General features: G+C 48.5%; 2 protein-coding genes across 8 annotated transcripts in view; one reads left to right on the plus strand and one right to left on the minus strand.

Moving 5' to 3' along the window:
• Window positions 1–1831: 1831 nt before the first annotated feature.
• Window positions 1832–26382, plus strand: UNC45B (unc-45 myosin chaperone B). Its single transcript, XM_010998486.3, has 20 exons — window positions 1832–1928; window positions 2290–2457; window positions 3002–3038; window positions 4207–4382; window positions 5683–5772; window positions 7864–8031; window positions 8634–8802; window positions 11516–11686; window positions 12297–12468; window positions 12793–13093; window positions 14031–14125; window positions 14275–14416; window positions 15058–15198; window positions 16394–16521; window positions 17410–17476; window positions 19663–19776; window positions 20141–20256; window positions 21068–21185; window positions 23191–23346; window positions 26107–26382. The coding sequence occupies exons 2-20, from the start codon at window positions 2290–2292 to the stop codon at window positions 26365–26367; spliced, it is 2790 nt and encodes a 929-aa protein (XP_010996788.2). The 5' UTR covers window positions 1832–1928; the 3' UTR covers window positions 26368–26382.
• Window positions 7180–26626, minus strand: part of LOC105104731 (leucine-rich repeat-containing protein 37A) — a 116407-nt gene continuing 96960 nt past the window's right edge. For 2 of the 7 annotated variants that reach the window (XR_010384639.1, XM_064495936.1), the window contains one exon: window positions 7180–11959. Coding sequence is in view for 4 of the 7 variants with exons in the window: in XM_064495936.1 (XP_064352006.1) it covers window positions 11884–11959 (76 nt within the window). In the remaining 3 variants the exon portion in view is untranslated. Of the gene's footprint in view, window positions 11960–15124; window positions 16462–16592; window positions 16926–18586; window positions 18604–18748; window positions 18871–26626 lie in introns of those variants that run through there. The other 5 variants (XM_064495938.1, XM_064495935.1, XR_010384640.1 and 2 more) reach the window with 5 other exon arrangements.

Here is a 26626-nt window from a genome sequence, read left to right on the forward strand (position 1 = left end):
CCTACTGTATGTATAGGGAATTATATTCAATTTCTTATAATAATATATAATGGAAAAGAAACTGAAAAGAAAAAAAATGTGTGTATGTATATGTATAACTGAATCGCTTTGCTGTACACCTGAAGTTAACATTGTAAGTCAATTACATTTCAATAAAAGATTAAAAAAAAAAAAAAAAGAAATGCTTGTGGAATGGATTACTGAATCAGAATTTGAATCTAGGATCCCTGGGACCTAAAGTCACTTTCTACTAATGGCAGACCCTTTACCATATTATGTCACTGCTACAGAGCACTACTCCACAAGGGGCCAAGGGTTTGGGACACCGCAAGGGCAGGGAATTCACTAATCCATTCATTCATTTGTTTATTCAATCAACAAACATGCATCAAGGCTGGCCCTTGTGTCCAGCAGGGCAGTAGAACTTGTCCAAGGTCACATAGCTGTGTTTTCAAGGTCACAGCGCTAAGAGCAGAATCTAGTGTGAGTGATCTCACCTACGCTTTTTTCCTTCAGCGTCTTTCTCAGCCCTGGTCAGGTAAGTTTGAAGCTCTATGGGAAAAGGTGGCAGAATGGTAGTACATGGAGCTAAGCATCAGTATGAAGACTTCATTCAACAGTCATCGGGCACTGACTCCGCCAGGCTCTGTGCCAGGGAAATCAAGCTGCACGAGATGCTGTCCTTGACCGCTGGGAGGGAGCTCACAGGGCGGGCTCAGAGACACTGAAAGGCGGGAGAATTCTGAATCCAGGTAGGGACAGCCTCATCAGCTTGCCTCAGGAACCTTCAGTTGGATGGGGAGGAACAATTCCTGCCCCAGGGGACACCTTCTCTGGTGGCAAATACATAATTTTTTTTAATGAAAAAAAATTAAATTAAATTATTTTTCCTTATTTGAGGCATAGTTGAGTTACAATATTATATAAGTTTCAGGTGTACAACATAATGATTCATGATTTTTAATGAATACATAGTTCATGTCCCGGGAAAACCCCCTTCTGATAAGGGGGACTTCGCTTGTCCCAGTCAGTTAGCGGGTACAGTTCTTGGTCTCAGGGATTTTCCAGGCTGCTCCAGCTCTTGCTGTGGGAGAAGAATTCGGTCTGGTGGGGCAGGGGTATTCAGAGCCGGTCCTGAGGGAGCTCCCAGTCTGATGGGAGAGGGAGGCTGAATATATCTACTCCATAGAGACGGGGAGGAACCAGAGAAGACGTGCAGACTGAAACAAACAAATAACTCACTTCCAGTAAACTGACGCAGCAGGTCCAATGGTCTTTCTGAAAAGCCAAGGCCATTGTCAACAAGTGAATGTGGGAGCGGTTGGGGAGTTGTGGACAAGCGGAAGAGGCGAAGGAACTTTCTTTCCTCTTCTTCCCTCCTCCCTCTCGACAGGCATTTCTGGAAGTCTCCAGTTGTTCTAGGACCTGAGCAGCTGCTCTGCAGTCCAAGTCTGACAGCCCCTCAGCTGTCACTCTGTTCCCAAAATAGCAGCGGTGGGGGGATGGGAGAGGGGTTGTTTGTCTGGGATGGAGGTGGAGAAGCAGCATTATAGCTGTGCCTAGGGAGGGGGGTGTCAGCTGGGGGATTCCTGTTCCTCTGGATCTTTCTCTCCCTCTTTGGGGCATGAGTGCCTGAGCCCCCAGGACTGGCCCTGAGCGGGGTGCCAGGGTGGAGGTTAGTCAGAACCTCCACGTGGTAATGACTGACCAGTCTGGGGAGGGGGAGGGCCCTGAGTATCGATGACAGACTCCAGGGGCACCTGCCCCTGTGGCCAAATAAGGCCTGGAGCCACTGGCAGGGGCGATAAAGTCTCCTGGGTGGGGGCTGGGAGGGACAGACTGACTCTGGATGGCTGGGGGTTCACACGGGAGCTCAGAGGAGTGACACCCCCAGGGAGAAGGACCAAGAGCATCGTCCTTGTGAGAAAGTGAGCTGGCCTGGAGTGCTCCTTGGACTGGGGAGGGAGAAGGGGGACCCAGAGGGAATTTTAAGGCCTGTAGTGAGAATTCAGGCCCTTGGTGGGGTGGCTTCACCCGTCCAGCTGGGAGGGTAGGGAGGGAGGCACAGGGACTCTGAGACCGCCCTCCACTCAGGCCCCGCTCAGAGCAAATGCTGCGATGTCCTTCCTTGTAGTGGACTCGCGGGTGCTGGGGTGGCTCCCCTCCAGGCAGCACCCTCAACTCCCATTCTGGGGGGTGGGGACCCTAGAGCCCCAGACCTCAGGCCACAAGCCCAGGCTGGGTCTGGAGGGAGGGGCTGGCCAGACGGACCTGCTCCTGTCCCGACAGATGGCCGAGATGGAAGCTGCGCAGCTGAAGGAGGAAGGGAACCGACATTTCCAGCTGCAGGACTACAAGGCTGCGACCAAGAGCTACAGCCAGGCCCTGAAGCTGACCAAGGATAAGGCCCTGCTGGCCACGCTCTATCGGAACCGGGCGGCCTGTGGCCTGAAAACGGTCTGGGCTGGGGAGGGACAGGGGGCTGAGGGTGTGGAGGCAGCCCCCTCACCCTGATCCCTGTGTCTGTCACCCAGCCCTCTCACCTGGACCCCTCAGGGTGGAGAGCGGCACCTCCCACTGCTTTCCTGGATCCCCCGCCTGCCCCACTCCTCTGCGAGACAGAAACCCATCCAGATGGGAACCAGCCTAATGGGAACCGGCATCGTGCCGGTGGGGAAGGTGGGGGCTTCTCATATGTTATTTTGTGGCATCTTACCGACAGCCTGGGAGGCCACTGCTGCTGTCAGGCCCATATCACAGGCAGAAACTCAAGGCTCAGGGCTCCATCACTGGCCCAAGATCTCCAGGTCGTTAGTGGCAGACCTGGGTTCAGTTTGCCTGATGCCAAAGCTCACCTGCTTTTCCATGCCCAGTGGGGGCGCTCCTCTGGCCTCTGACAGTGGCAGCTCCCAGCAAGCCCTCTCTGCACCTCGGGGACCCTCTCTGGCTGTCTCTGCATTGGACCTGCACTAACTGAGTTTCTTCCTTCCCCATTTCTCAGGAGAACTATGTTCAGGCGGCTTCAGATGCTTCGAGAGGTGAGGCCCTTCACCTTGCCCTTGCCCTCCCTACCCCACCCCCCACCCCACATCCCTGTTTTGTCTAAGAAGCTCTTGAGACCCACAAGAATTACAGATTGTATAAACGTCACCCTAGGCGTTGTAGGCGGGGCTTCAGTTGTACCGCTCTTATGTGAAAGGAGAGCTCGAGAAAAGCCAGACTGGAGTCACATTTTTACATATTAAATATGCTGGGGGCAGCTTCTCTTCTGAGAAGGATGCTTGCAGAAATCCTTTTGTCACAGTAATGACACAGCCAGTTTGTTGTAAGTTAGGATATGCTCACAGTGGGGTGGGGGTGGGGTGTCCTCAGAACCAGGGCATCAGCCTGGTCCACTCTGGGGGAGGCCAGGCATCCTGAGGGGAGGACACTAGGAGAAACAAACATCCATCAGCGCTGGCCTTGGAGTGCCTCAATAGCCTATAGGATAGTGTGTGATCATTAGAATAGAATGGAATTGAATAAACAGTGATCAAAATGGGAAGTCTTCTCCTGGCCGTATTTTTAGGGCTATAATATGCAGGGTGAAGGGGATTTTCCTCTGCGCAGGTCTGTGTTGGATTTTGATTTGGTCACCATTTTTTAGGAGAAACAGAGATAGTCTGGAGTGAGTTCAGAAGGGAGGGGCCCAGCTGGGAGGGGACATCCCCTGAAGAGCAGCTGAGAGAAGTGGCAATATTTAGCTTGAGCTCCCAGGTGGGATGGAGAGCTGCTTTCAAATACCTAAAAGGCTGTCACAAGGAGGAAGGATTGGATTTCATCTCACAGGTTCCAGGGCTGGACTTAAAAGGGCAAGTTTACAGGGAGATACATTTGGTAGGAAGAAGGAAGAGCTTTCTGCCTTGGAAGGAGGGAGCTCCCCACTGCTGGAGGTATGCAAGCACCAGTTGGATAAGCACTTGGCAGGGATCATGGAACAGAGGCTGGAGCATCAGACATTGGGCGAGATAACCCTTAAGCTCCCTTCCAACCTTGAGACTGTGATTCTTTCTGCCTCCCTAACAAAGGGGAGCCTTGGGCCAGATAGTCTGCTTGGGTTCATATACTCCAAGACATAGAAGCCTTGGAGTTGGGGGCAGCGGTGGGGGATGGAGGAAGGTGGTCTGCACGCCAGTCCCCTGAGGCCCTCCCTGTCTCCCTCGTTAGCCATTGACATCAACTCCTCGGACATCAAGGCTCTGTATCGGCGATGCCAGGCACTGGAGCACCTGGGGAAGTTGGACCAGGCCTTCAAGGATGTGCAGCGCTGTGCCACCCTGGAGCCACGGAACCAGAACTTCCAGGAGACTCTAAGGAGGCTCAACACCAGCATCCAGGAGAAGGTGAGCGGGTCCCCTTCCCACGAGCCCTGGTTACCTCCCCTTATTCCTGGTAGGGACAAGTTAGGGGAACAGGACCCCAGGGCAGGGCTAGCCAACCTCCACACTTTTGGATGGAGTGGGCACGTGGTGAAGAACAGCCGAGCAGGTGCACCTGTCTGTGAGTGATCAGAGATGCTGTGATGCTTATCCGAGCATGCAAGCCAGCCAGAAGTAGAACATCAGTCATTCAAATTCCAGATGGAGGCCTCTTTAAAAAAATTGCAACTTAGTGTGTCCTCAATACAATCTTCCTCTCTTTCTAGGATGACAAAGGCAGCAGGAAAAATCTAGAAAAGGTGAAGGGAGGGTATTACTGGGGAATGGAGGAGAGCCAGGAACCAGTAAGGACAGGAAATCTTTTCTAGGAAAATGAAGTGGTGTTAGGAGAACTTGGACCAGAAGTGAAGAATCCTGCACCCTAGTCCTGGCTTAGCTACCAATTTTCTGAGGGGCTCCTTGGGGTGTCGGCTTCTCCACTGTAAGAGCAGGAGGGTAACTGATCACACAGCTCCGTGCTCCAAGACACAGTAACTCCTGTGTGCCTGGGGCAGCCCCCAGGGGGGACCACAGCATAATGTCCAGAGTGCAGACCCAAGGGCTGACAAAATACAGACTAAAGAGTGATCAGAGTAGGGGTGGTGAATGAGAGATTCCCCCACCCCCAAGAAAGGAAATGATCCCAGGAGGGAAATAGGTGGCACTGTGGACCAGCAGAACAAAGCAGTGGGAGGTACTGAAGGAGCTGGGAAGATGGGAGACGATGTTTGGTTACGTCATTTTATGAAAGTTTCAGAGCATTGGGGTTGGGGTTGGGAGAGTGAGGGATGAGACATTTGAAAATAATGGTTTTAATTTGCTTAAACAGGGAGTTGAAAACCATTTCAGGGTCTGATCCTGTAGATATATTTCTGTTTTAGCCCATATTTAAATATCTACTAGGTAATTGTTTACTCAACTGCAAAATTGGGGTGATGATACTTTGCCTTCCAAGACTTGTGAAGACCAAATGGGCCAGTGAATGTAACTAGACTGTGAGCTCTGTGGGGCAAGGACTTGATTTTGTTCACAATTCTGTCCTCGGCATCTGTCAGTGTCTGATTCGTAGTAGCTGTTCAGTAAATGTTTGTTGAATGAATGAATGATGGAGGGCAGCAGGAAGACTAGTTACCCTAATACTAACTGAGATGAACTTTATATGGAGCCGACTGAAATGATACGGATGTCGGCCTGCCTCATTTCCCACTCGCTCCTCTCTCCTCAGCTTCGTGTGCAGTTCTCCACAGACTCGAGGGTTCAGAAAATGTTTGAAATTCTCCTGGACGGAAACAGTGAAGCCGATAAACTGGAGAAGGTGAGTGCTGGGCAACCATCTGGTCAGCAGAGGGCGCTCTCGGGACCCGCTGGGTAACTGCACATCGGCTGTAGGCTCCGCCCCCAACGCCCTGCCAGGTTGCGGGACCGGGAGTCGGGAAGCGGCTCCTTGGAGGAAGCGGACAAAGACGGGCCAAACGTTAAGCAGTTTAGAAAACAAGGTGAATTATAAAAAGGACCGGGATTAGGGTGACACCACTGAGGAGAGTCATGCAGCAGGGTTGGATCCTGTCTTTATCTTTTTGATGTTTTGTTTATCACGGATTTTTTTGCATTGCACTGATTTTGATATTTTAAAATATTGCAATAAATATCATTTATCTTGATTACAGAGGTCTTTGGTGTCCCTGTAAATTTTGCAACCAAGGGGAGTGTCTTACTTGCCTCACCCTAGTTTTGACCCTGAGATACAATGACACATTAAAATGTTTTATTCTATTTCAAAATATTGCAAAAAGTCATTCTGAAACATGAAAATATTTATTCATAATATTATCCTCTTAGCCAAATTTGTTGCATTAGAAAAATGTTTTTCTATTCCTTCAGAGGAGAAAAAATGAACATCTGAATATTTATAAGAACTTGACAGACAGTGCCTGGGGAATTTTTTAGTTTTATGGTCAATAAGTCCATATAATATGCAAATATCTTTTATAACAAACTCTTATGAGGATTTAATGAGTTGTTCTAGATAAAAGCGCTTTGGAAAGTACAAAGCCCTTGACTGATAGTGATGACGGTTCTGCTGATGCTTGCCTGGAATTCCCTGATCAGCCTCCTCCCCAGCATCTTACTCTCCATCTATTTGCCCACCTCTTCCTCTTCTTGCCTCATGAATTCTTTGCCCAACCCCATGGTCTGAAGTCCTGCTCCAGTCCTCCTCTCCAGATCTGGAGATTTTGACCCACAATTGGCTGCCTGCGGTTACAGAGGGCCGACTGTACTATGCCATTTTATGTAAGGGACTGGAGCATCCATGGATTTTGTTATGTGTGGGGGTCCAGAAACCAATCTCCTGTGGATACTGAGGAATGACTGTACATGTATCCTCAAGGAGGAAGGTTTTTGGTTGGGAAGATACTTGAAAACCTAGCTCAACTGTCTACTTTTATAGAAATCAATCTGGAGCCCAGAGAGGTGCTATGACTTGCTCAAGGTCACACAGCTAGCATGTGGCAGAATCAGCACTCAAACCCAAGGCTTTCAAATCCCAGCTAGTGCTTCCTCTGCCCACAACCTCCAGCCTTCTGGAGCAACCCTGCAACTTCAGATTACCCTGAACAGATGAACAGAAAAATATCAAAACCATATTCAAGGAAAATTTTAAAGGAAAATATTTCTCCATGTAAAGACATTTCACTTCTGTTAAAAAATAAACTGAGACATATTAACATTTTAAAGAGTTTATTTGAGCAAAATCTGTTTGCACTGGGCAGCGCCAAACCAGAAGTGGTGAGGGACCCTCCACCGACAGGGACTAGGAGAAAGACTTTCACAGAAAAGAGGTGGAAGCAAAGAAAGGCAATTATTTGATTGGCTGTGGTTTAAGCAATTACATTACTTGGGAAAGCCTACTTAGCTGTTTATGATTGGTTGTCTCTAAATTTCAATTTCTTAACCTTAAGGCAATACAAGGTTAGGTTTGGGTTTGCTTACTTAGTTGTAAGGCTTTGAAGCCACCTCAGTCTAACAGCCTCCTTAATTGAACACTTCTCTACCTTTAAAAATTCCTTATCCACACGCATATAGACACAGTTTTATTTTACCATAAGTGCAATCCAAGTGAACCAAGGATTCTGTTTCTACTTATCAATGTTTTTTCCAAGTTACTCAGGAGTCTTCTCATTCGTGACTTTCGTGGCTGAAATATAGAACTTTATTGCAAGTCACTTTGTTTCTTGTTTTGAATTATGTTCTTGGGTTACGTTTCCAGAAATGGGATTACAGGGCGGGAGAATATAAAGATGTCTTGAAGACCCAGTCCTCACACCAGCTCCTCACCTTGGCCCATGGCCGAGACCTCGGTAGCTAGACCTCCCTCACGACCTTCATGGTTTCCTCCCTCCTTCAGGCTGCCAACAACCTCATTGTCCTAGGCCGTGAGGAAGCAGGGGCAGAGAGGATCTTCCAGAACAACGGCGTGGCCTTGCTGCTGCAGCTCGTGGACACTAAGAAGCCTGAGCTGGTGTTGGCTGCGGTGCGGACCTTGTCCGGCATGTGCAGTGGACACCGAGCGAGGGTGAGGCGGGGTGGGGTTCATGGTGGGGATGGCTGCCAGTCTGAGGACCTGGAGTGGGCATGTGGGCAGGGTGTGGCTGGCATGACAGCCCCTGATACAATGTCTAAGGTGTCCCCCTTCAACCTTGGTTGCCTGGTCCCGGATCCAACAGAGGCTGACCCTCTCGTTTTCCTTTGAGCTGGGAGTGGGTCTAACTAAGCAAAGATAAATTCATTGAAAGTGGTTTATGAGGAAGAGCTGAATGCAAAGGCTATGAGGAGAGTTCACTGTTTTTCATATTAAGTCTTTGGAATCCAGAGTGCATCTTACATTCAGTCCATCTCAAGTGGACTTGCCACCTTGCACGTGTTCAGTGACTTCCCCAGCACGAGTGGCTACTATATTGGACAAAGCAGCTCTGCACCTCTGGAAAGGGGCCTGGATTGTGTCAAGGGCCTTTCCAGGCCATGGGCCCCATGAGGCATCAGCTGCCTGGGCGAACGTCCCTACTGCCTGGGTGGCTATCACCCACCCCCTAACCTGCCCGGCAGCTGGAAGGGAAGGGAAGTGTAGGCAGCTGACTGTGGTTCTTGCTGGGGTGGGGTGGGGGGTGGGGCTTCTAGGCCACAGCGATTCTCCACGCCGTCCGGATAGACCGAATCTGCAGCCTCATGGCCGTGGAGAACCAGGAGATGTCTCTGGCCGTCTGCAACCTGCTCCAGGCCATCATCGACGCTCTGTCTGGGGAGGACAAGCAAGAGCATCGAAGGAAGGAGGAGGCCCTGGTTCTGGGTAGGAGACAGTCTTCGGTTTTGGTGCCGGCGGGTAGGGGGCAAGGAAGAGTCAGTTACCACCTCGGACTGGGCACTCCCTCTATATAGAGGTGTTCAGGTTTTATTTTTTCATTTATTTTCTGATGATGAAAGTAACAGAGGCATAGCAGCATTATTTACAACAGCTAAAAGGTGGAAGCAACCAAGTGGCCATCGACGGATGAATGGATAAACAAAATGTGGTGTCTACGTATACAATGGAATATTGTTCAGCCTTAAAATGGAAGGAAATTCAGACACGTGCCACAACATGGGTGAACCTTGAGGAACATTATGTTAAGTGAAATCAGCCAGCCACAAAAAGACAAGTACTGTGTGATTCCACTTATATGCATTTTCTAAAACAGTCAAACTTATAGAAACAGAAAGTAGAGCGGTGGTTGCCAGGGGCTGGGGGAGGAGGAAATGAGGAGTTATTATTTAATGGGTGTGGAGTTTTACTTGTGTAAAATGAAAAATGTTCTATGGATGGATGGCGGTGATGGTTATGCAACAACGTGAGTGTACTTAATGCCCTGAACTGTACGCTTTAAGATGGTGCATCTTATTTTATGTATTTTTATACAATTAAAAAAAGAAACAGAGGCTTATTGGAGATATTTGAAAGATTTTAGAAATATGTGAAGATGAAAAAAACAAGCCAGTCTCCAGATAATCACTATTATCACTGCCATGTGTATCCTTTCAGTCTTTTTTTCTATCCATCCATATAAATATCTATTTAACAAAGCTGGAATTCAGCTATGGGCGGTTTTGTGTTTTTCCCCTTTCTAAGCATTGTAGTAGTATTGCATACCATTTAATATTCCTAAAGAGGATTCCTTTTGACTTTAATAATTATTATTTTGACATTTGTCTCATTCCTGCATATATACACATACAAGCTCATGTTTCTTCCTGCACATCCAGGTCCTAGACATCATTTTCGAACTTCCTGCTCAGCCTGGGAAGGGCACAGAGGCAGGTTCACTCATAGAAAATTTGACCTTAAATAATTCTATTATATTCCATTGTATGGCAATATTATAATTCATTAATCAGCCCTATGCTATTGGAGATTTAGATTGTCTCTAATTGCATGCTTATAAAAAAATTTCAGTTGCCATTCTTTATGTAAATCTCTGTTTGCATTTGTAATTATTTTCTTGGAACAAATTCCTAGAAACTGGAGTTAAATGCTATGAATGTAAATAAAGCTCTTTCACATTCCTTTCTGAGGGTGCAACAATTTGTGCTCTCACCAAGTGATGGTAAGAGTTCTAGTCTCAAATCATTCTCACCAGATTCGAATACTGTCATTCTTACTGATACTCTCCTATTCAATAGGTAAAAATTATCTTGCTTGGATTTTTTAAATTAACTAATGATATTGATCATTTTTCCTTATTCTTATTAGCCATTTGGTTTTGTCTTGAAAAGGCTTGTTCATGTTATCTATTTTTCCTCTTGGAGTATCAGTGTTTTTCTTATTGATTCAGCAGAGCTCTTTGGAGATTAATAATTTTGACCTGTCTGGAGTCCTGAATTCTTGATGTGGTTCTGACTTACTGTTGTAATGATCAGCAAGTCATGTTCTTTCTCTGCACTAGAATCATTGGAGGGTCCAAGATGTCTTCACTCATGGCCGGCGGTTAACTGGACGTGCTGGCCAGGGCACCTTGGTTTTACTCCTTGTAGCCTCTCTGGCAGGCAGCTTAAGTTTCTGTGTAACATGGCGGCTGCATTTTGAATGGACAAGCCCACTGTGCAAGGGTTTTTAAGCCTCCTGGTGTGCCATAAGATCACAAGACCAACCCAGGGCCAGTATGGGAGGAGACTCCCCAAGAGCATGTTTCATTGGGGACTGCAACTTCCTCAGGAGGTAGTGAGCTGTTGGACATCTCTGCTGAAGAATTCTTCCATATAGTGATTTCAGCTCTATCTGCTTGTAGCTCCACCCACCTCTGGTCCCAGTTCTGCCCTCTGGAGTCCCACAGAATAAGTCTCATGACATACCTTTATCTCATGTCCACTCATGTCTTTCCTTCTCTTGTTAAATAGCCCCATTTCTTCATCATTGATTTATATGACATGACTAGGCGATTTTTCATTTTCTACCTGCCTGCCCTTGGGCTCCAACTCAGAATGAGGACAAAAATCTCCAAGTTCCAGAAAGGTCAGACAGGGCAAAAGCAGGAAGAGGCATTTGCTTTTAAGATCCGCAGTGAACAGGGAAGAGCTGGTATCCCAGCAAAGGCTTGAAATTCAGGCTCCCAGCATGCCTGAATTTGTGGGGAGTAAGATGTATGTAGGGAGTGTAAATTTCCTTTCTGGAAAACATTTTATTAAATCAGTGTAGTAGGAACTGCATGAAGCATCTCTGGATCCCTGCCAGTCATTGCCTGGGAGTGAAGAACTTTCTAAGAACCAGAGCTGTTCACGTATGGAATAGGCTGTTGCAGAGGTCAGCGTTCAGAGTGGCTGGAGGACCCCTTGGGGGTGTTGTTTAGAGAGTTCCCTTCCTTTTTTTGGAGTGAGATGGGCAATACTATACTTCCCTGGGAAATTCCAAAATCTAGGAAGCAGTGGATTCAGTATTTCCAGAGTCCTTCCAGAAGCCTCTGCCATCACTGGTTCTACAGCCCTGAGACTCCCTAGTCCTTTTGATTTACCACTGTCCTCTCCTTCCTCAGACACCAAGAAGGACCTGAAGCAGATCACCAACCACCTGCTCGACATGCTGGTCAGTAAGAAGGTGTCTGGCCAGGGCAGGGATCAGGCCCTGAACCTGCTCAATAAGAATGTCCCCAGGAAGGACCTTGCCATTCAAGACAACTCACGCACCATCTATGTGGTGGATAACGGTGAGGAGATGGGAGGGCCGGGGCTCACCCCAGCCTTTTCAGTGGGCAACCAGCGTACCAGGCACCTAGCAGAAAGTGGAAGGGGTATGGCTCTTGTCTGGGAGAAGTCTTCATTCCCAACTGAAAAGCCGGGAAAGTGTATTAGCATATTAGGATCCACCAGTGTACTGGTGAGGGTGTAGGTCAAGGTTCTGAATTCAGGACCTGAACACACGCAGAGAACACAACACACTGAGGAACATCTCGGTGGAGTTTCCTGACAAGCGAGGAAGTCTGGGGAAAAGAGAATATAAAACAGTATTAGAGGGAGGTTATATATCAAGGCACAGATTGTCAGCACTGGTAGAGACCTCTGAGATCAACTAGTCTTGATTTTGTAAATGTGAAAATAGAGGCTCATAGCAGGAAGGGGATTGCTCAGGTTCGGGCAGAGTCAGGTGTAAAACCTGGCTCTCCTGGCCCCATCCCAGGGATAAGCCACTCTGGATAAGCCATGCGCTGCCCAAAGGCAGGCGGAGAGAGCTGGAGATAAGACACAGTTGAGTGAGGGGGCTGCTTGTGAGGACAGGGCCCAGCAGGCATCTTCCACCTGCTGCCGTCCATCCCACAGGCCTGAGGAAGATCTTGAAAGTGGTGGGGCAGGTTCCAGATCTGCCGTCTTGCCTGCCCCTGACTGACAACACCCGCATGCTGGCCACTATCCTCATCAACAAGCTCTACGATGACCTGCGCTGTGACCCGGAGCGCGATCACTTCCGCAAGATCTGCGAGGAGTACATCACGTGAGTTTCCTGAAGGGGCGGGCTCTGTATTAGTCATCGGTGGCTGTGTAACAAGTTACTCCAAAATTTAGGAGCTTAAAATGAGAGAAACCATTTATTGGCTCACAACATGACAGCAGTTTGTCAGAGGCTTGGTGGGGTAGTTCTGGCTTTGGGGCTGACAAGTTACAGTCACATGTGGGCCTGGGCTGCAGTCATCCGAAGGCTGTACTGGGGCTGGGAGATGTGCTTCCAAGATGGCACACTCATGTGGCCCCCAAATCATACACTTCTCCTACCTCCTCCTTGGCCAGTTTTCTTGACCATGCTTGCCCTGTGTTTTAGGGGCAAGTTTGACCCCCAGGACATGGACAAGAATGTGATTGCCATCCAGACAGTGTCAGGGATCCTGCAAGGCCCCTTTGACCTGGGCAATCAGCTGCTGGGACTGAAAGGTGTGATGGAGATGATGGTGGCGCTGTGTGGCTCAGAGCGGGAGACAGACCAGCTGGTGGCTGTGGAGGCCCTCATCCATGCGTCCACCAAGCTCAGCCGCGCCACCTTCATCATCACCAATGGTGTGTCGCTGCTCAAAGAGATCTACAAGACCACCAAGAACGAAAAGATCAAGATCCGCACGCTGGTGGTGAGTGGGCCGGGTACCAGACTCATCCGGGACACAGGGACACCCGGAGAAAGGAGACGTGAGGAGACCACGTGGTAGGAGGCACCCAGAGCAAGGGGACAAGCAGGAGGCTATGAGAATATGGATTCAGAATGGGGGATCCTGCTGCGGAGCCCTGACGACGTTCGCCCCAATGCTTTGGAGTGAAATTAACACTGCTGAGTTTTTGTCCAGCAAGTAGTTTTAGTGCAGACTCCAAAAAGTCAGTTTGGGGGTGTGTAGGGGGGTACAGCTCAGGGGTAGAGTGCGTGCTGAGCATGCCTGAGGTCCTGGGTTCAATCCCCAGTACAACCAAAAAAGTCAGTTTTTCCTTAATCAGTTTCTACATAGCATAGTGAAACCTGCTGCATTTTTTTCCATTTTATTTTTACGGAAAATACTTTTATTGACCTTTTTCTCGTCAGCAATTACAGTGAGGATGTGAGTCACTGATCTGGTTTTTCATATCAGTTTTAAAAAAACGAATTTTATCTGCTGCCATGGTGGGTTTTCTCTTACGGGAGACATTTTTTCCCCAGGTAAACACCTGCCCATCCGAATTTGTCACCCACAAAATATGATTTCACTGCCAGTTTTTGTGTCATACGTTTTCTCATTGCGATTTCAGATCTGGTTACTATTCTCCTGTGCTGACTTTTCAAAATGAAGACACAAAGCATCAGTAGAGGGAAGGGGTAGGGTAAAAGCCTCCAGCTTTGTGGACGTCTACCCTAACCGGGAAGCCTCAGGGAAGGCATCTCGGAGGAGGTGACACCTGAGCTGAGTTCTGTAGGACGCGCTGAAGTTTATCCAGGCAAAGAAAAGGGGCAAAGGATTCCAGCCCCAGGGACCTGTTTAAGCCAGGCTTTGTCCCCAAGCCTTGGTGTCTCTGATCCTCCATGTCTCCCCTCCTCCGCAGGGACTCTGTAAACTTGGTTCTGCAGGCGGCACAGACTACGGTCTCCGGCAGTTTGCTGAAGGGTCCACAGAGAAGCTGGCCAAACAGTGTCGCAAGTAAGGGGGTCTTATTTCCCCAGGCCCACCGTCTCCTCTCCAGGATGTGCCCTAGTGGATGCCAGATAGGCCACCCACCTGCTGCCCACTCCCCTGAATCACTTCACTCTTGCCCCTGGCATCCTTCCCCAGTGTCTCCCCTCCCCCAGGTGGCTGTGCAACGCGTCCATAGACACCCGGACCCGGCGATGGGCAGTGGAGGGCCTGGCCTACCTCACGCTGGACGCTGATGTGAAGGATGATTTTGTTCAGGACATCCCTGCCCTGCAGGCCATGTTTGAGCTGGCCAAGGCAAGTGTGGCCCTGACCTCTGGCCTCAGGGTTGGTTGGATTTGGACTCACACAGCCTCCCCTGAGCCTGAGAAATTGGATCTCTGTGTCCTCATTCTGACTCTACCCTTTACTCTTCATGTAAACCAGGGTGGGTCATTTCTCTTTTCTGATCTCATCTTTCCTCTTCATGCCTTCCAGGCAGTGGGAGGATGAACAAGAGGTTGGTTTTTTTTTTTCCTGGGACTCCTGGGACTGAGGTCTTGAAGGACTGAGAGGTGGTACCTAGCATCTTCTGGGCCCGCCCCTCCTTATAAGTCCCTCCCAGACTCCTTTCCTCCTCTGCTGGACCAACCCTCTGGCTCTTTTTCATCACTAAAGGGCGGAAGTATGGGAGGGAGTTTCCAGCAGAAGGAGTCTAGCCCCCACCGCATCCCACCCCAGTCTGATGGAAAGCTTTTGAAAGGGGCACAAAGCAAAGAGGGCACTCAGAGGACTCCCATTTATGCTCTCAAGGGTGTTGTTGATGGGGCAGGAGAAATTGCTGCCCACCTTATGCGAGCAGAGACAAGAGCCAAGAGAGGAAGCTTCTTGGAAGCAGCGGTTTGTTCTCAGGTTCCTTCTGTGCCTGTCCCCTCTTCTCCCCTACCTCCTGCCTCCAGACCCCTGATAAGACCATCCTGTACTCGGTGGCCACCACCCTGGTGAACTGCACCAACAGCTACGATGTCAAGGAGGTCATCCCTGAGCTGGTGCAGCTCGCCAAGTTCTCCAAGCAGCACGTGCCTGAGGAGCATCCCAAGGTGGGGATGGGGGTGGCTGGGAGGGGGCCTATACCACCAGACCGTCAGAGAGGTTTGAAGGAAAGTTAGTGATGTTCAGGTGCTGTGCAGTCTGTGTCTGGGAGATTTGGTGGAAGATACAGATACATTGAAGAGGATCATGGTCAGTTTCTCCCACTAGGTGGCACTCTGTTTTTTCTTAGTTTTAATATTCTGTGGAGGGGGAGGGGGAAGGGGAATCAGTAATTTGTAGTCTGAGAGACCAAATGGAGCCATGATGAACGTTTTGCAATTTATGCTGTTGATTTCATGGACATCAGACAGTTGTATTTCACGTTTTCCACATTTATAAAAATTTCATTTTCTGGGATATCCAGGTTTGGGGCTATGGGTACGAATGATGAGAAGAGGAAGGCTATGGTTAAGCAGCAGCCCAGATGTCACAAATCCCCTTGCAGCCCTCCCCACAATGATTCCCTGCACACAAAGTTATATTTTGTGTGTGGTTTGCATGTGAATATATGTGCATCACACTTCTAGCCAGTAAAGCAGTTAGTTTTTTTAAATGATCAAAATCATATAATCATGATGCAAAACAAACAAAAAGGGGGACAGTTAGGGAAAGAAAATGGCTGCCTGCAATTACATCATCTCCCCACTGACCACTGTCAGCCTTTTTGTTTATCACCCCCCAGAAGCTCTTTTGTTCTGTGCATTTTTTCCTTTTAATAGTTATAATCAGAATGTGGTCATCATTTTGTACCCAATTTGGGAAAAATACTCCAGGGGTTTTCCCCCTTGCTATATCATTCTCTAAACCAGTTTATAAAGCTGCATGGTTTTTCATGCAAGCGAGTGTGTATAGCATGTTCTGCTGCCGTGAAGTTCAAACTTGGCTTCTAGAGATTTCCCACAAGCTCTCTAGCTACTCTAAGGATTATCTATATGGAGTATTTAACTCCAGGGCGGACTCTGGGTTTCCAGCAAAACCCAGTCCACTGTTATGTCAGCTCTGTCTGCTCTCTCTCCCCTCTCACTCCTGCCCACCTCCCCTCTCTCCCCTCTGCATGCTCACCCTGATGGAAAGCCAGCCTTCTGCAAGAAAGTCACGTATGGGTCATCTAGTGATCTAGTGTTTTGGATGCTCCTTCTATTTTACTCCTCTGTGAACGGAGTCTTTGAGATGGATTTCCTTACCATCATTTCATCTCCCCAGGACAAGAAGGACTTTGTAGACATGCGGGTTAAGCGGCTTTTGAAGGCCGGCGTCATCTCGGCGCTGGCCTGCATGGTGAAAGCAGACAATGCCATCCTCACCGACCAGACCAAAGAGCTGCTGGCCAGGTGCGGCTGTGGCAGGCCAGGGCTGGGGGCTGAGGCAGGAGGCTGGGCAGGGAGATAGAGATACTGGGGGGGGTGGTAAATGAGGGAATGAGCCACTGGGGGCCTGGAGAGGAGACTGAAGGAGGTCAGCACTGAGAAGCGACATGGCAGGTGGGCCATCACAGGTGCAAATGCATTGGGAGGAAAGAGGTCACTGTCCATTCTGCTCACCTGGTTCCCAGGCCCTGCAGTTCCCGAGATGAAAGGCACGGATGTGCAGCCCGATGTGGAGGCAGACAGGCTCACAGTTACAAAGTGCAGTGGGTGCCACGAGGAGGGACATACAGAGGGCTGGTTGGAGCACAAGCCGTGGCACCCAACTGGCCAGACTGGAGGGTAGGTGGGTGGGCAGTCTGGAACGCCTCCTGGAAGATGTGACAACTCAGGGAAACCCTGATGAACAAAAAGGAGCCCCTCAAATGCAGTGGAGGGAAGGGTTCCAGGCAGAGAGAACAGCATATGCAAAGACACTAAGGATGGAGGGAGAATGAGTGAATGAGGACGGGGTTCTCCTGGAATATGCCTGGAGCACGAAGTCCTGGGGACAGAGGGGTGCTAGATGAGAACAGAGAGGGAGGCAAGGGCCAGAGCACAGAAGTCCTGGGGCGCCTCCATGTTGAAGAGTTTCTCCTGGGTGGCGGGCAGCAGGAAGCCATTTGTTATGAGCCTGAACAGAAATAGGGCAGCTCTTTGCAGCTGCATCTTGCCTCATGTCCTCCCCAGCCACTTATGTCCATGGCAGTATCTTCCCAAGGTTAGTTCTGGGGCAAGCGCACAGGGGTAGCACTTCCCAAGGCTTCACTGGGTCTAATCTGTTGGCTCTGAATGTCCTTTATCCTTGTCCTCCAGGGTATTCCTGGCACTGTGTGACAACCCAAAGGACCGAGGCACCATCGTGGCTCAAGGTGGTGGCAAGGTAATCGGGCAAGATAAGTTTCTTGCCATTCTAGAAAGTGCTCCAATGGGGAAGAGCACATGCGTGTGTGTGTCTGTATGTCTGTGTGTGCACATGCTCCTGGCCTGGCCCAAGAATAATGCACTCCCTACCCCAACCCAACCTCCTGGAATACGGTCATTCAGGGATCTCTGCTGTCTGTGCCCAAAACCAGCTTCTGCCTGAGTTTATGATGCGGCATGAGATTTACTATGGAATCTCATTTTTCCTCCTTGCTTTTGGAAGGAATAGAGACCCTGGGCTCCACTAGAGGAGACTTGTCGTCCTGTCCTCATTTGTTCCCTTCTTAGCTGCATAACCTCGGGCAAATTACTTAATCTCCCTGAGCCATAGTTTCCTCATCTGTAAAACAAGGGAAAAAAATCACACACCCTATACAAAAATAAACTCAAAATGGCTTAAAGACTTAACTATAAGACAAGATATGATAAACCTCCTAGAAGAAAACATAGGCAAAATATTATCTGACAGAAATCTTAGCAATGTTCTCCTAGGGCAGTCTACCCAGGCAATAGAAATAAAAGCAAAAACAAAAACAAAACAAAACAAAAAAACCCCAAAACCAAATAGGACCTAATTAAACGTATAAGCTTTTGCACAGCAAAGGAAACCATAAATAAAACAAAATGACAACCTACGGAATGGGAGAAAATATTTGCAAATGATGAGACTGACAAGGGTTTAATTTCTAGAATACATAAACAGCTCATACAACTTAATAACCAAAAAACAAACAACTCAATCCAAAAATGGGCAAAAGACCTAAACAAGCAATTCTCCAACAAAGACATACAAATGGCCAATACGCACATGAAAAATGCTCAATATCACTAATTATCAGAGAAATGCAGATCAAAACTATAGTGAGGTATCACCTCACACCAGTCAGAATGGCCATCATTCAAAAGTCCACAAACGATAAATGCTGGAGAGGGTGTAGAGTAAAGGGAACCCTCCTACACTGTTGGTGAGAATGTAGTTTGGTGTAGCCATTATGGAAAACAGTATGGAGATTTCTCAAAAAACTAAAAACAGACTTACCATATGGTCCAGCAATCCCACTCCTGGGCATATATCCAGAGGGAACTCTAATTTTGAAAAGATACATGCACACCAAAGTTCATAGCAGCACTTTATACAATAGTCAAGATATGAAAGCAATCTACATATTCATCGACAGATGACTGGATAAAGAAGTTATGGTATATTTATACAATGGAATACTACTCAGCCATAAAAAAGAATAAAATAATGCCACTTGCAGCAACATGGATGCACCTGGAGATTGTCATTCTAAGTGAAGTAAGCCAGAAAGAGAAAGAAAAGTACCATATGATGTCTCTCATATGTGGAATCTAAAAAAAAAAAAAAAAAAAAAGAAAAAAGAGGACACTAATGAACCCATCTACAAAACAGAAACAGACTCGCAGACATAGTAAACAATCTTATGGTTACCAGGGGAAAGGAGGTGGGAAAGGATAAATTTGAGAGTTTGAGATTTGCAAATGTTAACCACTATGTATAAAAATAGATAAAAAACCAAATTTCTTCTGCATAGCACAGGGAACTATATTCAATATCTTGAAATAACCTTTGATGAAAAAGAAAATGAAAACGAATATATGTATGTATATGCATGACTGCGACACTGTGCTGTGCACCAGAAATTGACACACTGTAACTGACTGTACTTCAAATAAATAAATAAATAAATAAAATAAAACCAAATGTTTGTGGCAAAAAAAAAAAATCACACACTCACTTTGCAGAATGTCACAAGGATTAGAGAAAATTCACTTAAAGTGTTGGCTCATGGTAGGCATTCAATAAATGACTGCTGTTTTGATTAGGTTTGACTTAGGCAGAAAGCAAAACATCAGTGTATCGATCTATTTATTTTTCCAAAAACCAAACAAACGTATGGATGGGTAGGGGAGAGTGTGAGTGAAGACCTCCACGTGTGCTGGGAACTGGGGGGAGTGAATCTGTGATTAAGAATTTCAGTGTTTTCTGTGATGCTCAAGAACTGGCTACCTTGCTGAGTCTTCCTGAACTTTGGGTGGAACAGACAGCAGCTGGAGAGGGAGGGCGTGGAGAGAGGCCTCTGCATGTCTGTGACCGAGGAGTGACTGTGCCCTTTCTTGCAGGCTCTGATTCCTCTGGCTTTGGAGGGCACAGATGTGGGCAAAGTGAAGGCAGCCCACGCCCTAGCAAAGATCGCAGCGGTCTCCAATCCGGACATCGCCTTCCCTGGGGAGCGGGTGAGCAACTAGGGGGGTGAGAGGGGGTGATGGGAGGAGTCTCCTCTGCTCCCAGGGACCTTTCCCCTTGTCACCCTACCCCTGGCCTGGGAGGGGGGGCATGGTGCCCTCACGAAGAGGCCAATGAATTGGAGGTGGGTGGATTCCAGGTCTGGCTCTGCCTGAACTAAAAAGGCTGTCCTCTCGGAAGCTCAGTTCTCTCGTCTGCAAAGTAAAGGAACTAATCCCGCCTCTCAGGAGCACTGTGAAGGCTGAATCAGACAGTGGGCGGGCAAGTGCTTTGGAAATTCTAGAGCTGGGCAACTATAAAGGACTGGGAGAACACGGTATCCATCCGACCACAACTTGACCCTCTCCCCCATAGGTTTATGAGGTGGTGCGACCCCTCGTGAGTCTCCTGGACACAGAGAGGGACGGGCTCCAGAACTACGAGGCTCTCCTGGGCCTCACCAACCTGTCTGAGCGGAGTGACAAACTCCGGTGAGTGGGATGTGGAGGGGGCAGGGGTGAAGAGAGGCGTCCTTAAATTGAACATGTCATGTGTACTGTGCGTGCTTTCCTTGGGGGACAGGATCCAAGGCAGGGGGTAGAAATGACTGTGAGAGGGATCTGAGTTAGCACTTGGAAAACCACATTGAGTGTACAAAGTCAAAGGAACTATAAAGACACTTCCATCTGCAGTAGTGAAAAAAAGAGAGCAAGTGGATGGGTGGGGATACCACGTATTCCTTCTCGGAAATGGGGGATCATGGAGTATATGGAATGTATTGGGTTGAAATTCTTTTGATTGTGAGTGGAGAAAACTTACTCCAACTCCAAACATAAAGGAAAGTTAATGACTCATGTAAATAAAAAGTCTGGGGTAATCCGGATTCAGGTGCGGCTTGATACAGGGGTGTCAAAGCCGTCCCAGGTCCTATTTCTCTCCACGTCTTCTGTCTGTATTGTCTTAATTCTCAGATGGGCTTTTCCCCTGTCTCATAATCACAAGGGCTGCCCCAGATCTCACACCTTCTTGGCTTCATACACAACAGGAGAGAGAAAGAAAGCCATTCCCCAGCAATGATACAAAAAAATCTCCAGCTGGGTGACTTGTTTATCCCAGACTCTGTTGCAATGGCCAAGATGCTGGGCTCTGTCACTGGGTGCCCCTCTTGGAGGTGGGGGTGGGATTAATGCCACCTAAACCATGTTGGCTAAGGATGTGGGATGGCCCAGGGGTGGCCAAAAACACCAAATGCTCACTGCAGAAGACTCAGTGGCCTCTCTTCCTCCACCCCTCACACACTAGGCAGAAGATCTTTAAGGAGAAGGCCTTGCCAGACATTGAGAACTACATGTTTGAGAATCATGACCAGCTGCGGCAGGCGGCCACCGAGTGCATGTGTAACATGGTGGTGAACAAGGAGGTGAGGAGGGCTGAGGATGGGGATGGGGGCTGATCAAGGCACGGAGAGTTCGGCCACAAGGCAGGGCCTGGCATGAGACTGGGGGCTGTTACAATGGTATTAAGGTAGCGCTTTGCCAGAGAACCCAGGGATCCCTGAGTCTTTCCTAGATTACAGCACCCCTCCCTGTAGGGACCCCCAGGAGAATATATGCACAAAGGAGACAAAGGAAAACATACAAAATAACATCATCCCCAGCTGGGGCTTTGACCCCAAAGCTTGGGCTGGATGGGGTCAAAGTGCCATTTCCCCAAGTTACTTCCTAAATAGTCTCATAGGCAGGGCCTCTTACAGATCAAGAGAAGCTGGACCACTTGCAACTGCTGCAGCTCCACAGGTATAAAAGAATGAAGCAGGGCAAAAACAGTGACAAACAATTTTAGAATATGTTAAACATTACCATTTAGTGAATGATCACTGTTTCCATAGAAACTGCAATGCACTAGGATAATGCAATTCACAGGAGAATTACAGGATTTGTAAAAACAAAATGAATTCAGAACATGTCAGTGGCTTCATGGTCCAGTACTGGGATAAATTATCACCATGCGATGAATGAATGTCTTTCTTTCCATCCTGCTGGAACACTGCTGTGTCTGTAGGTATTAGTCTCATCAGAGGTAACAATAGGGTGGAAATCTGACGTCCTTTGTTACCATGAGAACCAGGCCAAGTGGCCCTCCTGGGCTCTTACGTAGGGGTGAGTTTGAGAGCCACTCTGTTGCCCTCAATTCTTTTTAAAATTTTTTTATTACTTTATTACTATTTTTTTAATGGAGGTACTGGGGATTGGACCCAGGACCTCGTGCATGCTAAGCACACGCTTTGCCACTGAGCTGTACCCCCATCCCACCCTCAGTTCTTCCCTCAAGTCTTGGATCTTCTCCCTGTTATAGGAGGAAAACCTGATCCATGAAAGCCTGTTAATCAAAAGAAATAAAGCTACCACGGGTCACCAGGGAGCTGGCCTGAGGCTGGGCTGGGGGCCCGGCAGCCAAGTGGGAGGAGAGAGTGCGTCCAAAGAAAGGGGGAGGGGTGAGCAATGAGAGGGGGAATCGCCTTCCCAAAGGAGCACCAGCTGCCACAACAACCCAAATCAAAATGCTCAGTGGTCCCAACAGGACAGAAGCTCATTTCTCACTCACATCATTTCTTGCTCACGTTGGGGTTGGAAGGTTCACTTCCAAGCAATGACCTGGGGATCCAGGCTTCTTTGATCATCAGTAAGTATCACCAGAGCCCTGCGCCACAAAGAACTGTCTACCCCTCTGCCACCTTGGGAGTGGTCTGCGTTCAGATGGCGAGTGAGGAGACAGACCACGGCACGGGGGAGACCCCTGTAGCACTCAGCCATGGTGGCCTGGAAGTAACCCCTATCACTTGCCTTCCATGAGGAAAACTAGTTCATGGCCGCATTTGGTCCCCGGGCCCTGGGAGGCTCTTCTCCTGGCTTTCAGGTTCTTGGGAAGCCGCATCCCTCACCTGGTGAATGGTACAGCAGCTCTTGAGTACCACATAAACTACACAACTGTCCCTTGCTCTGCCAAGCCTCTGTGCCTCAGGGACTGCAGAGTCATTTTATGGCAGACCCTGAACGCCTATCTGTGGTGGGAGAAAAAGTCTGGGCTTCCCCAAAGAGAAGAGAAACACGGCTCCTCAGGAACATCTCCCCTTCAAGAGTCTGGGCTTGCCCTTTCCCGAGGGGTGGAGAGTTGAATGCAAAAAGAAGTGATGGAGGATGCTATGTGGGGAATCCCTTATTCTCTTTAACCTTTTAGCTGGAGGAGTTGGTTGCCCCTTCAGCTAATCAGAGAAGACTTCCTGGAGGAGGTGTCATGGGCGAGCCGCTCAAAGGAAAACTCTGAGGGATCTTGGGTCAGACACTGTGGCTCAGGATGCATCTTTCCCTCTCCAGGCTGGGCAGGTGGGGGCATTTTTCTCTGAGCCATCTGCCTGCCTCCCCTAGGTACAAGAGAGGTTCCTGGCTGATGGGAATGACCGGCTGAAGCTGGTGGTGCTGCTTTGTGGGGAGGATGATGACAAGGTGCAGAATGCAGCTGCAGGGGCCCTGGCCATGCTGACAGCAGCACATAAGAAACTGTGCCTCAAGATGACTCAAGTGGTGAGAGCGGGCCCTGGGGGCAGGAAGAGGCTGGGCGGGCTCTTAGAGAATCTCCCCACCCCGAGACCTCACTGCCCTGTACGATCCCCTGGAGGGAGGCCAGCCCCCATGGTAACTCTTCCCAGCCCCTTGGGGATCTGTTCCTACTACCTAAAGAGAGAAGACTTGATACACTTCTGCCCCTTACGCTCGTTTATTGGACTCCCTAAGTGTGCCAACTCAAATTGCCCACTGCCTTTGGTGGCGCTTATGACTCATTACTTAAGAATAATAACAACCACTAACTACTGCTGTGGAGCCCCCAAGCTCCCCCAGAGAAGTGTGGATGTGTTTGGGGTACCACAGGGAGCTCGCAGTTTGGTAAAGTGGCGGCAGATTCTCTTAAGTGAATGTGAAGACCAGATCCTTTGGAGGGACTGTGGCCATCTCGGCAGGAGTAATAGAAGTGATGTTGACACAGTCACAAACATGGGGGTGCAAAATGAAACCTTCCTTGTTTCACCAAACTGAACTTAGTTCGTGGGCATCATTGCCACTGACAGTGAAAAAAATGTAGACATCTCAATTCAAACATATTAAAGCAAGTCTACTTTAAAAGGCAGGCTCTTTTAGATAGTCAGCTTAAGGTAAGTGTGTGTGTGTGTTTTCTCTAAGTTCCATGGGGGCTTATGCTGTGTGTGTGTGTGTGTGTGTGTGTGTGTGTGTGTGTGTGTGTGTGTGTGTGTGTGTGTGTGTGTGTGTGTGTGTGTGTTTTCTCTAAGTTCTACGGGGGTTTATGGTGTGTGTGTGTTTTCTCTAAGTTCCATGGGGGCTTATGCTGTGTGTGTGTGTGTGTGTGTGTGTGTGTGTGTGTGTGTGTGTGTGTGTGTGTGTGTGTGTGTGTGTGTTTTCTCTAAGTTCTACGGGGGTTTATGGTGTGTGTGTGTTTTCTCTAAGTTCCATGGGGGCTTATGCTGTCCTGGCAATAGAGGAGGGGTCTCTCTCTGGGATGTAACTCATCCTGCTTGGCCCTTGCCTTCAGCACTTTCCCGAAGGCAAGTTTCTCAGAACTATAAGGTGTGTAAGAGTCACCTGGAAGGCTGGTTAAAACACTTTTACTAGATATTCTTTTTCATTTGTTTTTTAAATGGAGATACTGGGGATTGGACCCAGGACCTCGTGCATTCATCGAATATTCTGATTCAGTAAATCAGAGGTGGGGTGCTCTGCGACTCCTTCACTTATGATGCTCCAGGCACTTCTCTAAGTGTTTATGTCTATTATATCATTCCACCCTCCCGATGACCCTGTGCAGTGGGCATGATGATTATTATCCTTAGTTCTCGATGAGGAAACTGAGCTCAGAAAAGTAATAGCCTAAAGCCACACAGCCAGTTAGATAGGAGGGGACTGAAAGCCTTCAGGACTGCTACCCACTCCTGACCACTTCTTTTGTCTTCCCGAGGGGCTCAGGAATCCTGGCTGCATTCCTGTCCCTGGGAGCGATGGGTGCTGGACCCGTGATCAGTTACCCATCAGCGTTCAATCATTCCCTGAACCCTACCACAGCTACCTGAACTTTCCTTTCCTGTCCTTGTGATGGGAGAATCAGTGCAGAGTTTACAAAAATCTGCTCAGAAGCAATAATTTGCCTTTTCTTCCTGCGTCTGTCTTCCAATCTGAGAGGGGTGCACGTAGAAAGGTATCCCTGCTGACTAAAGAAGGGTGTAACAGGCACGAGGAAGCAAAGGGGAAATCACTGGATTAGTGCCTAAAATCATCATTCCTGTCCACATCTACTTTGGGGCTCTTACGATGCTCCAGCTCCCACGTTAAGCTCTTTCCATGCGTCATATCACTGAATCATCACAATGCTGTGAGGTAGGCATAAAAGATGACAGATGAGGCTCCTGAGGCTTGGAGAGGTTAAATAATTTAGCTAAGGCCATACAGTTGGTAAGGGGCTGAATTGGGACCCGAACACTAGTCTCTCTGACTCCAAATCCCATACTGATAACTATTCTATTCTGTTGCTCATGTGTGTCTGTTGAATGATATGTCTAGCCTCCTGGTTCTGTTCTCAGCTCCAGCCCTGTGTCCTGGGGTGACTGGAGGGGTCTAGAGTCCTGTTTTCCCCAAGCAGCCCCAGTGGGGCTGCTTCATAACTGGGAAGGGAGGAGAGAGATGGGGGAGGAATGGAGGAGAGGACACATTCCAGACCCCAGTATTAATTCCAGTTGAAGTCAGGGCTAGTGGAGTGCATGCCTAGGGCATGCCTCTAAGGGCACCTGGGTGGGCAGAAGCAGGCATTGCATATGTGTCCAGGGTTAGAATCCCCCTTTCTGAACACTCTCCATCCCCATGCCACTCAGGCAGGCAGCGGGCCTGTCCTTTGCTTCTCAAGATGCTTAAAAATTAAATGGATGGGTGAATGTTTGCTCTTTACTATTTCCAGCTGTGTGACCATAGCTAAGTTATTTCCTTTCCCTGAACCTCAGTTCCTCCACTTATAAAATGAAAGGACTGGATTATCTCAAGTTCCTTCTAGGTCTCTGATTGCTGCCCTGGCCCTGGTAAGGAGATGGGCATCACCTAGCGAGTCCCAAGGGGCTCCAGTAGGCAGAAGCTGAGACCCAGACAGATAAGCAGATATATGTTTGCCCTCTCAGAGCTCAGAATCTGAGCCTGGCCAATGCTTTCTGTTTATCTAGTCCAAAATCTCGTTTGTCTGTCCCCCAACTGATTCCTCCAACCCTTCTTTATCCTCCTCCCCACCTCCAGACGACTCAGTGGTTGGAGATCTTACAGCGGCTTTGCCTGCATGACCGCCTGTCAGTCCAACACCGGGGCCTGGTCATTGCTTACAACCTGCTGGCAGCTGATGCTGAGCTGGCCAAGAAGCTGGTGGAGAGTGAACTGCTGGAGATCCTGACTGTGGTGGGCAAACAAGAGCCAGATGAGAAGAGGGCAGCAGTGGTCCAGACAGCTCGGGAATGTCTCATCAAATGCATGGAATATGGCTTCATTAAACCAGTGTCTTAGACAGGAGCCCAGGGGATGCTGGGGCTGCTCCTGTACCGTGCAGAGTTCTGAGCTGAGACCTCCTGGGGTGTCAGTTCAGCTGGGGATCACAGCAGTGACAAGGAAGCCTCCATATAAAAGACGGACGTAATTGCTCCCTGAGTTGTGACTCTTGCCCTTTGCTCCAGGAAAGATTGGGTCTTTCATTAGCTCTCTTACTCCTTACATCTTTTATGTTCCAGAGATTCCTAGAATAATTTTCATCTGTGATTAGGAAGAT

This window comes from Camelus dromedarius, chromosome 16 (genome assembly GCF_036321535.1).
Source record: "Camelus dromedarius isolate mCamDro1 chromosome 16, mCamDro1.pat, whole genome shotgun sequence".
Taxonomy (NCBI): domain Eukaryota; kingdom Metazoa; phylum Chordata; class Mammalia; order Artiodactyla; family Camelidae; genus Camelus; species Camelus dromedarius.

Excerpts from the sequence above, each read along its gene's own strand:
- UNC45B (XM_010998486.3), top strand. The coding sequence starts at position 2,290 with ATGGCCGAGATGGAAGCTGCGCAGCTGAAGGAGGAAGGGAACCGACAT. Across the intron at positions 8,032-8,633 it reads GCAGTGGACACCGAGCGAGG|GCCACAGCGATTCTCCACGC; the intron begins GTGAGGCGGGGT and ends TGGGGCTTCTAG. Across the intron at positions 23,347-26,106 it reads GCCTCAAGATGACTCAAGTG|ACGACTCAGTGGTTGGAGAT; the intron begins GTGAGAGCGGGC and ends CCCCACCTCCAG.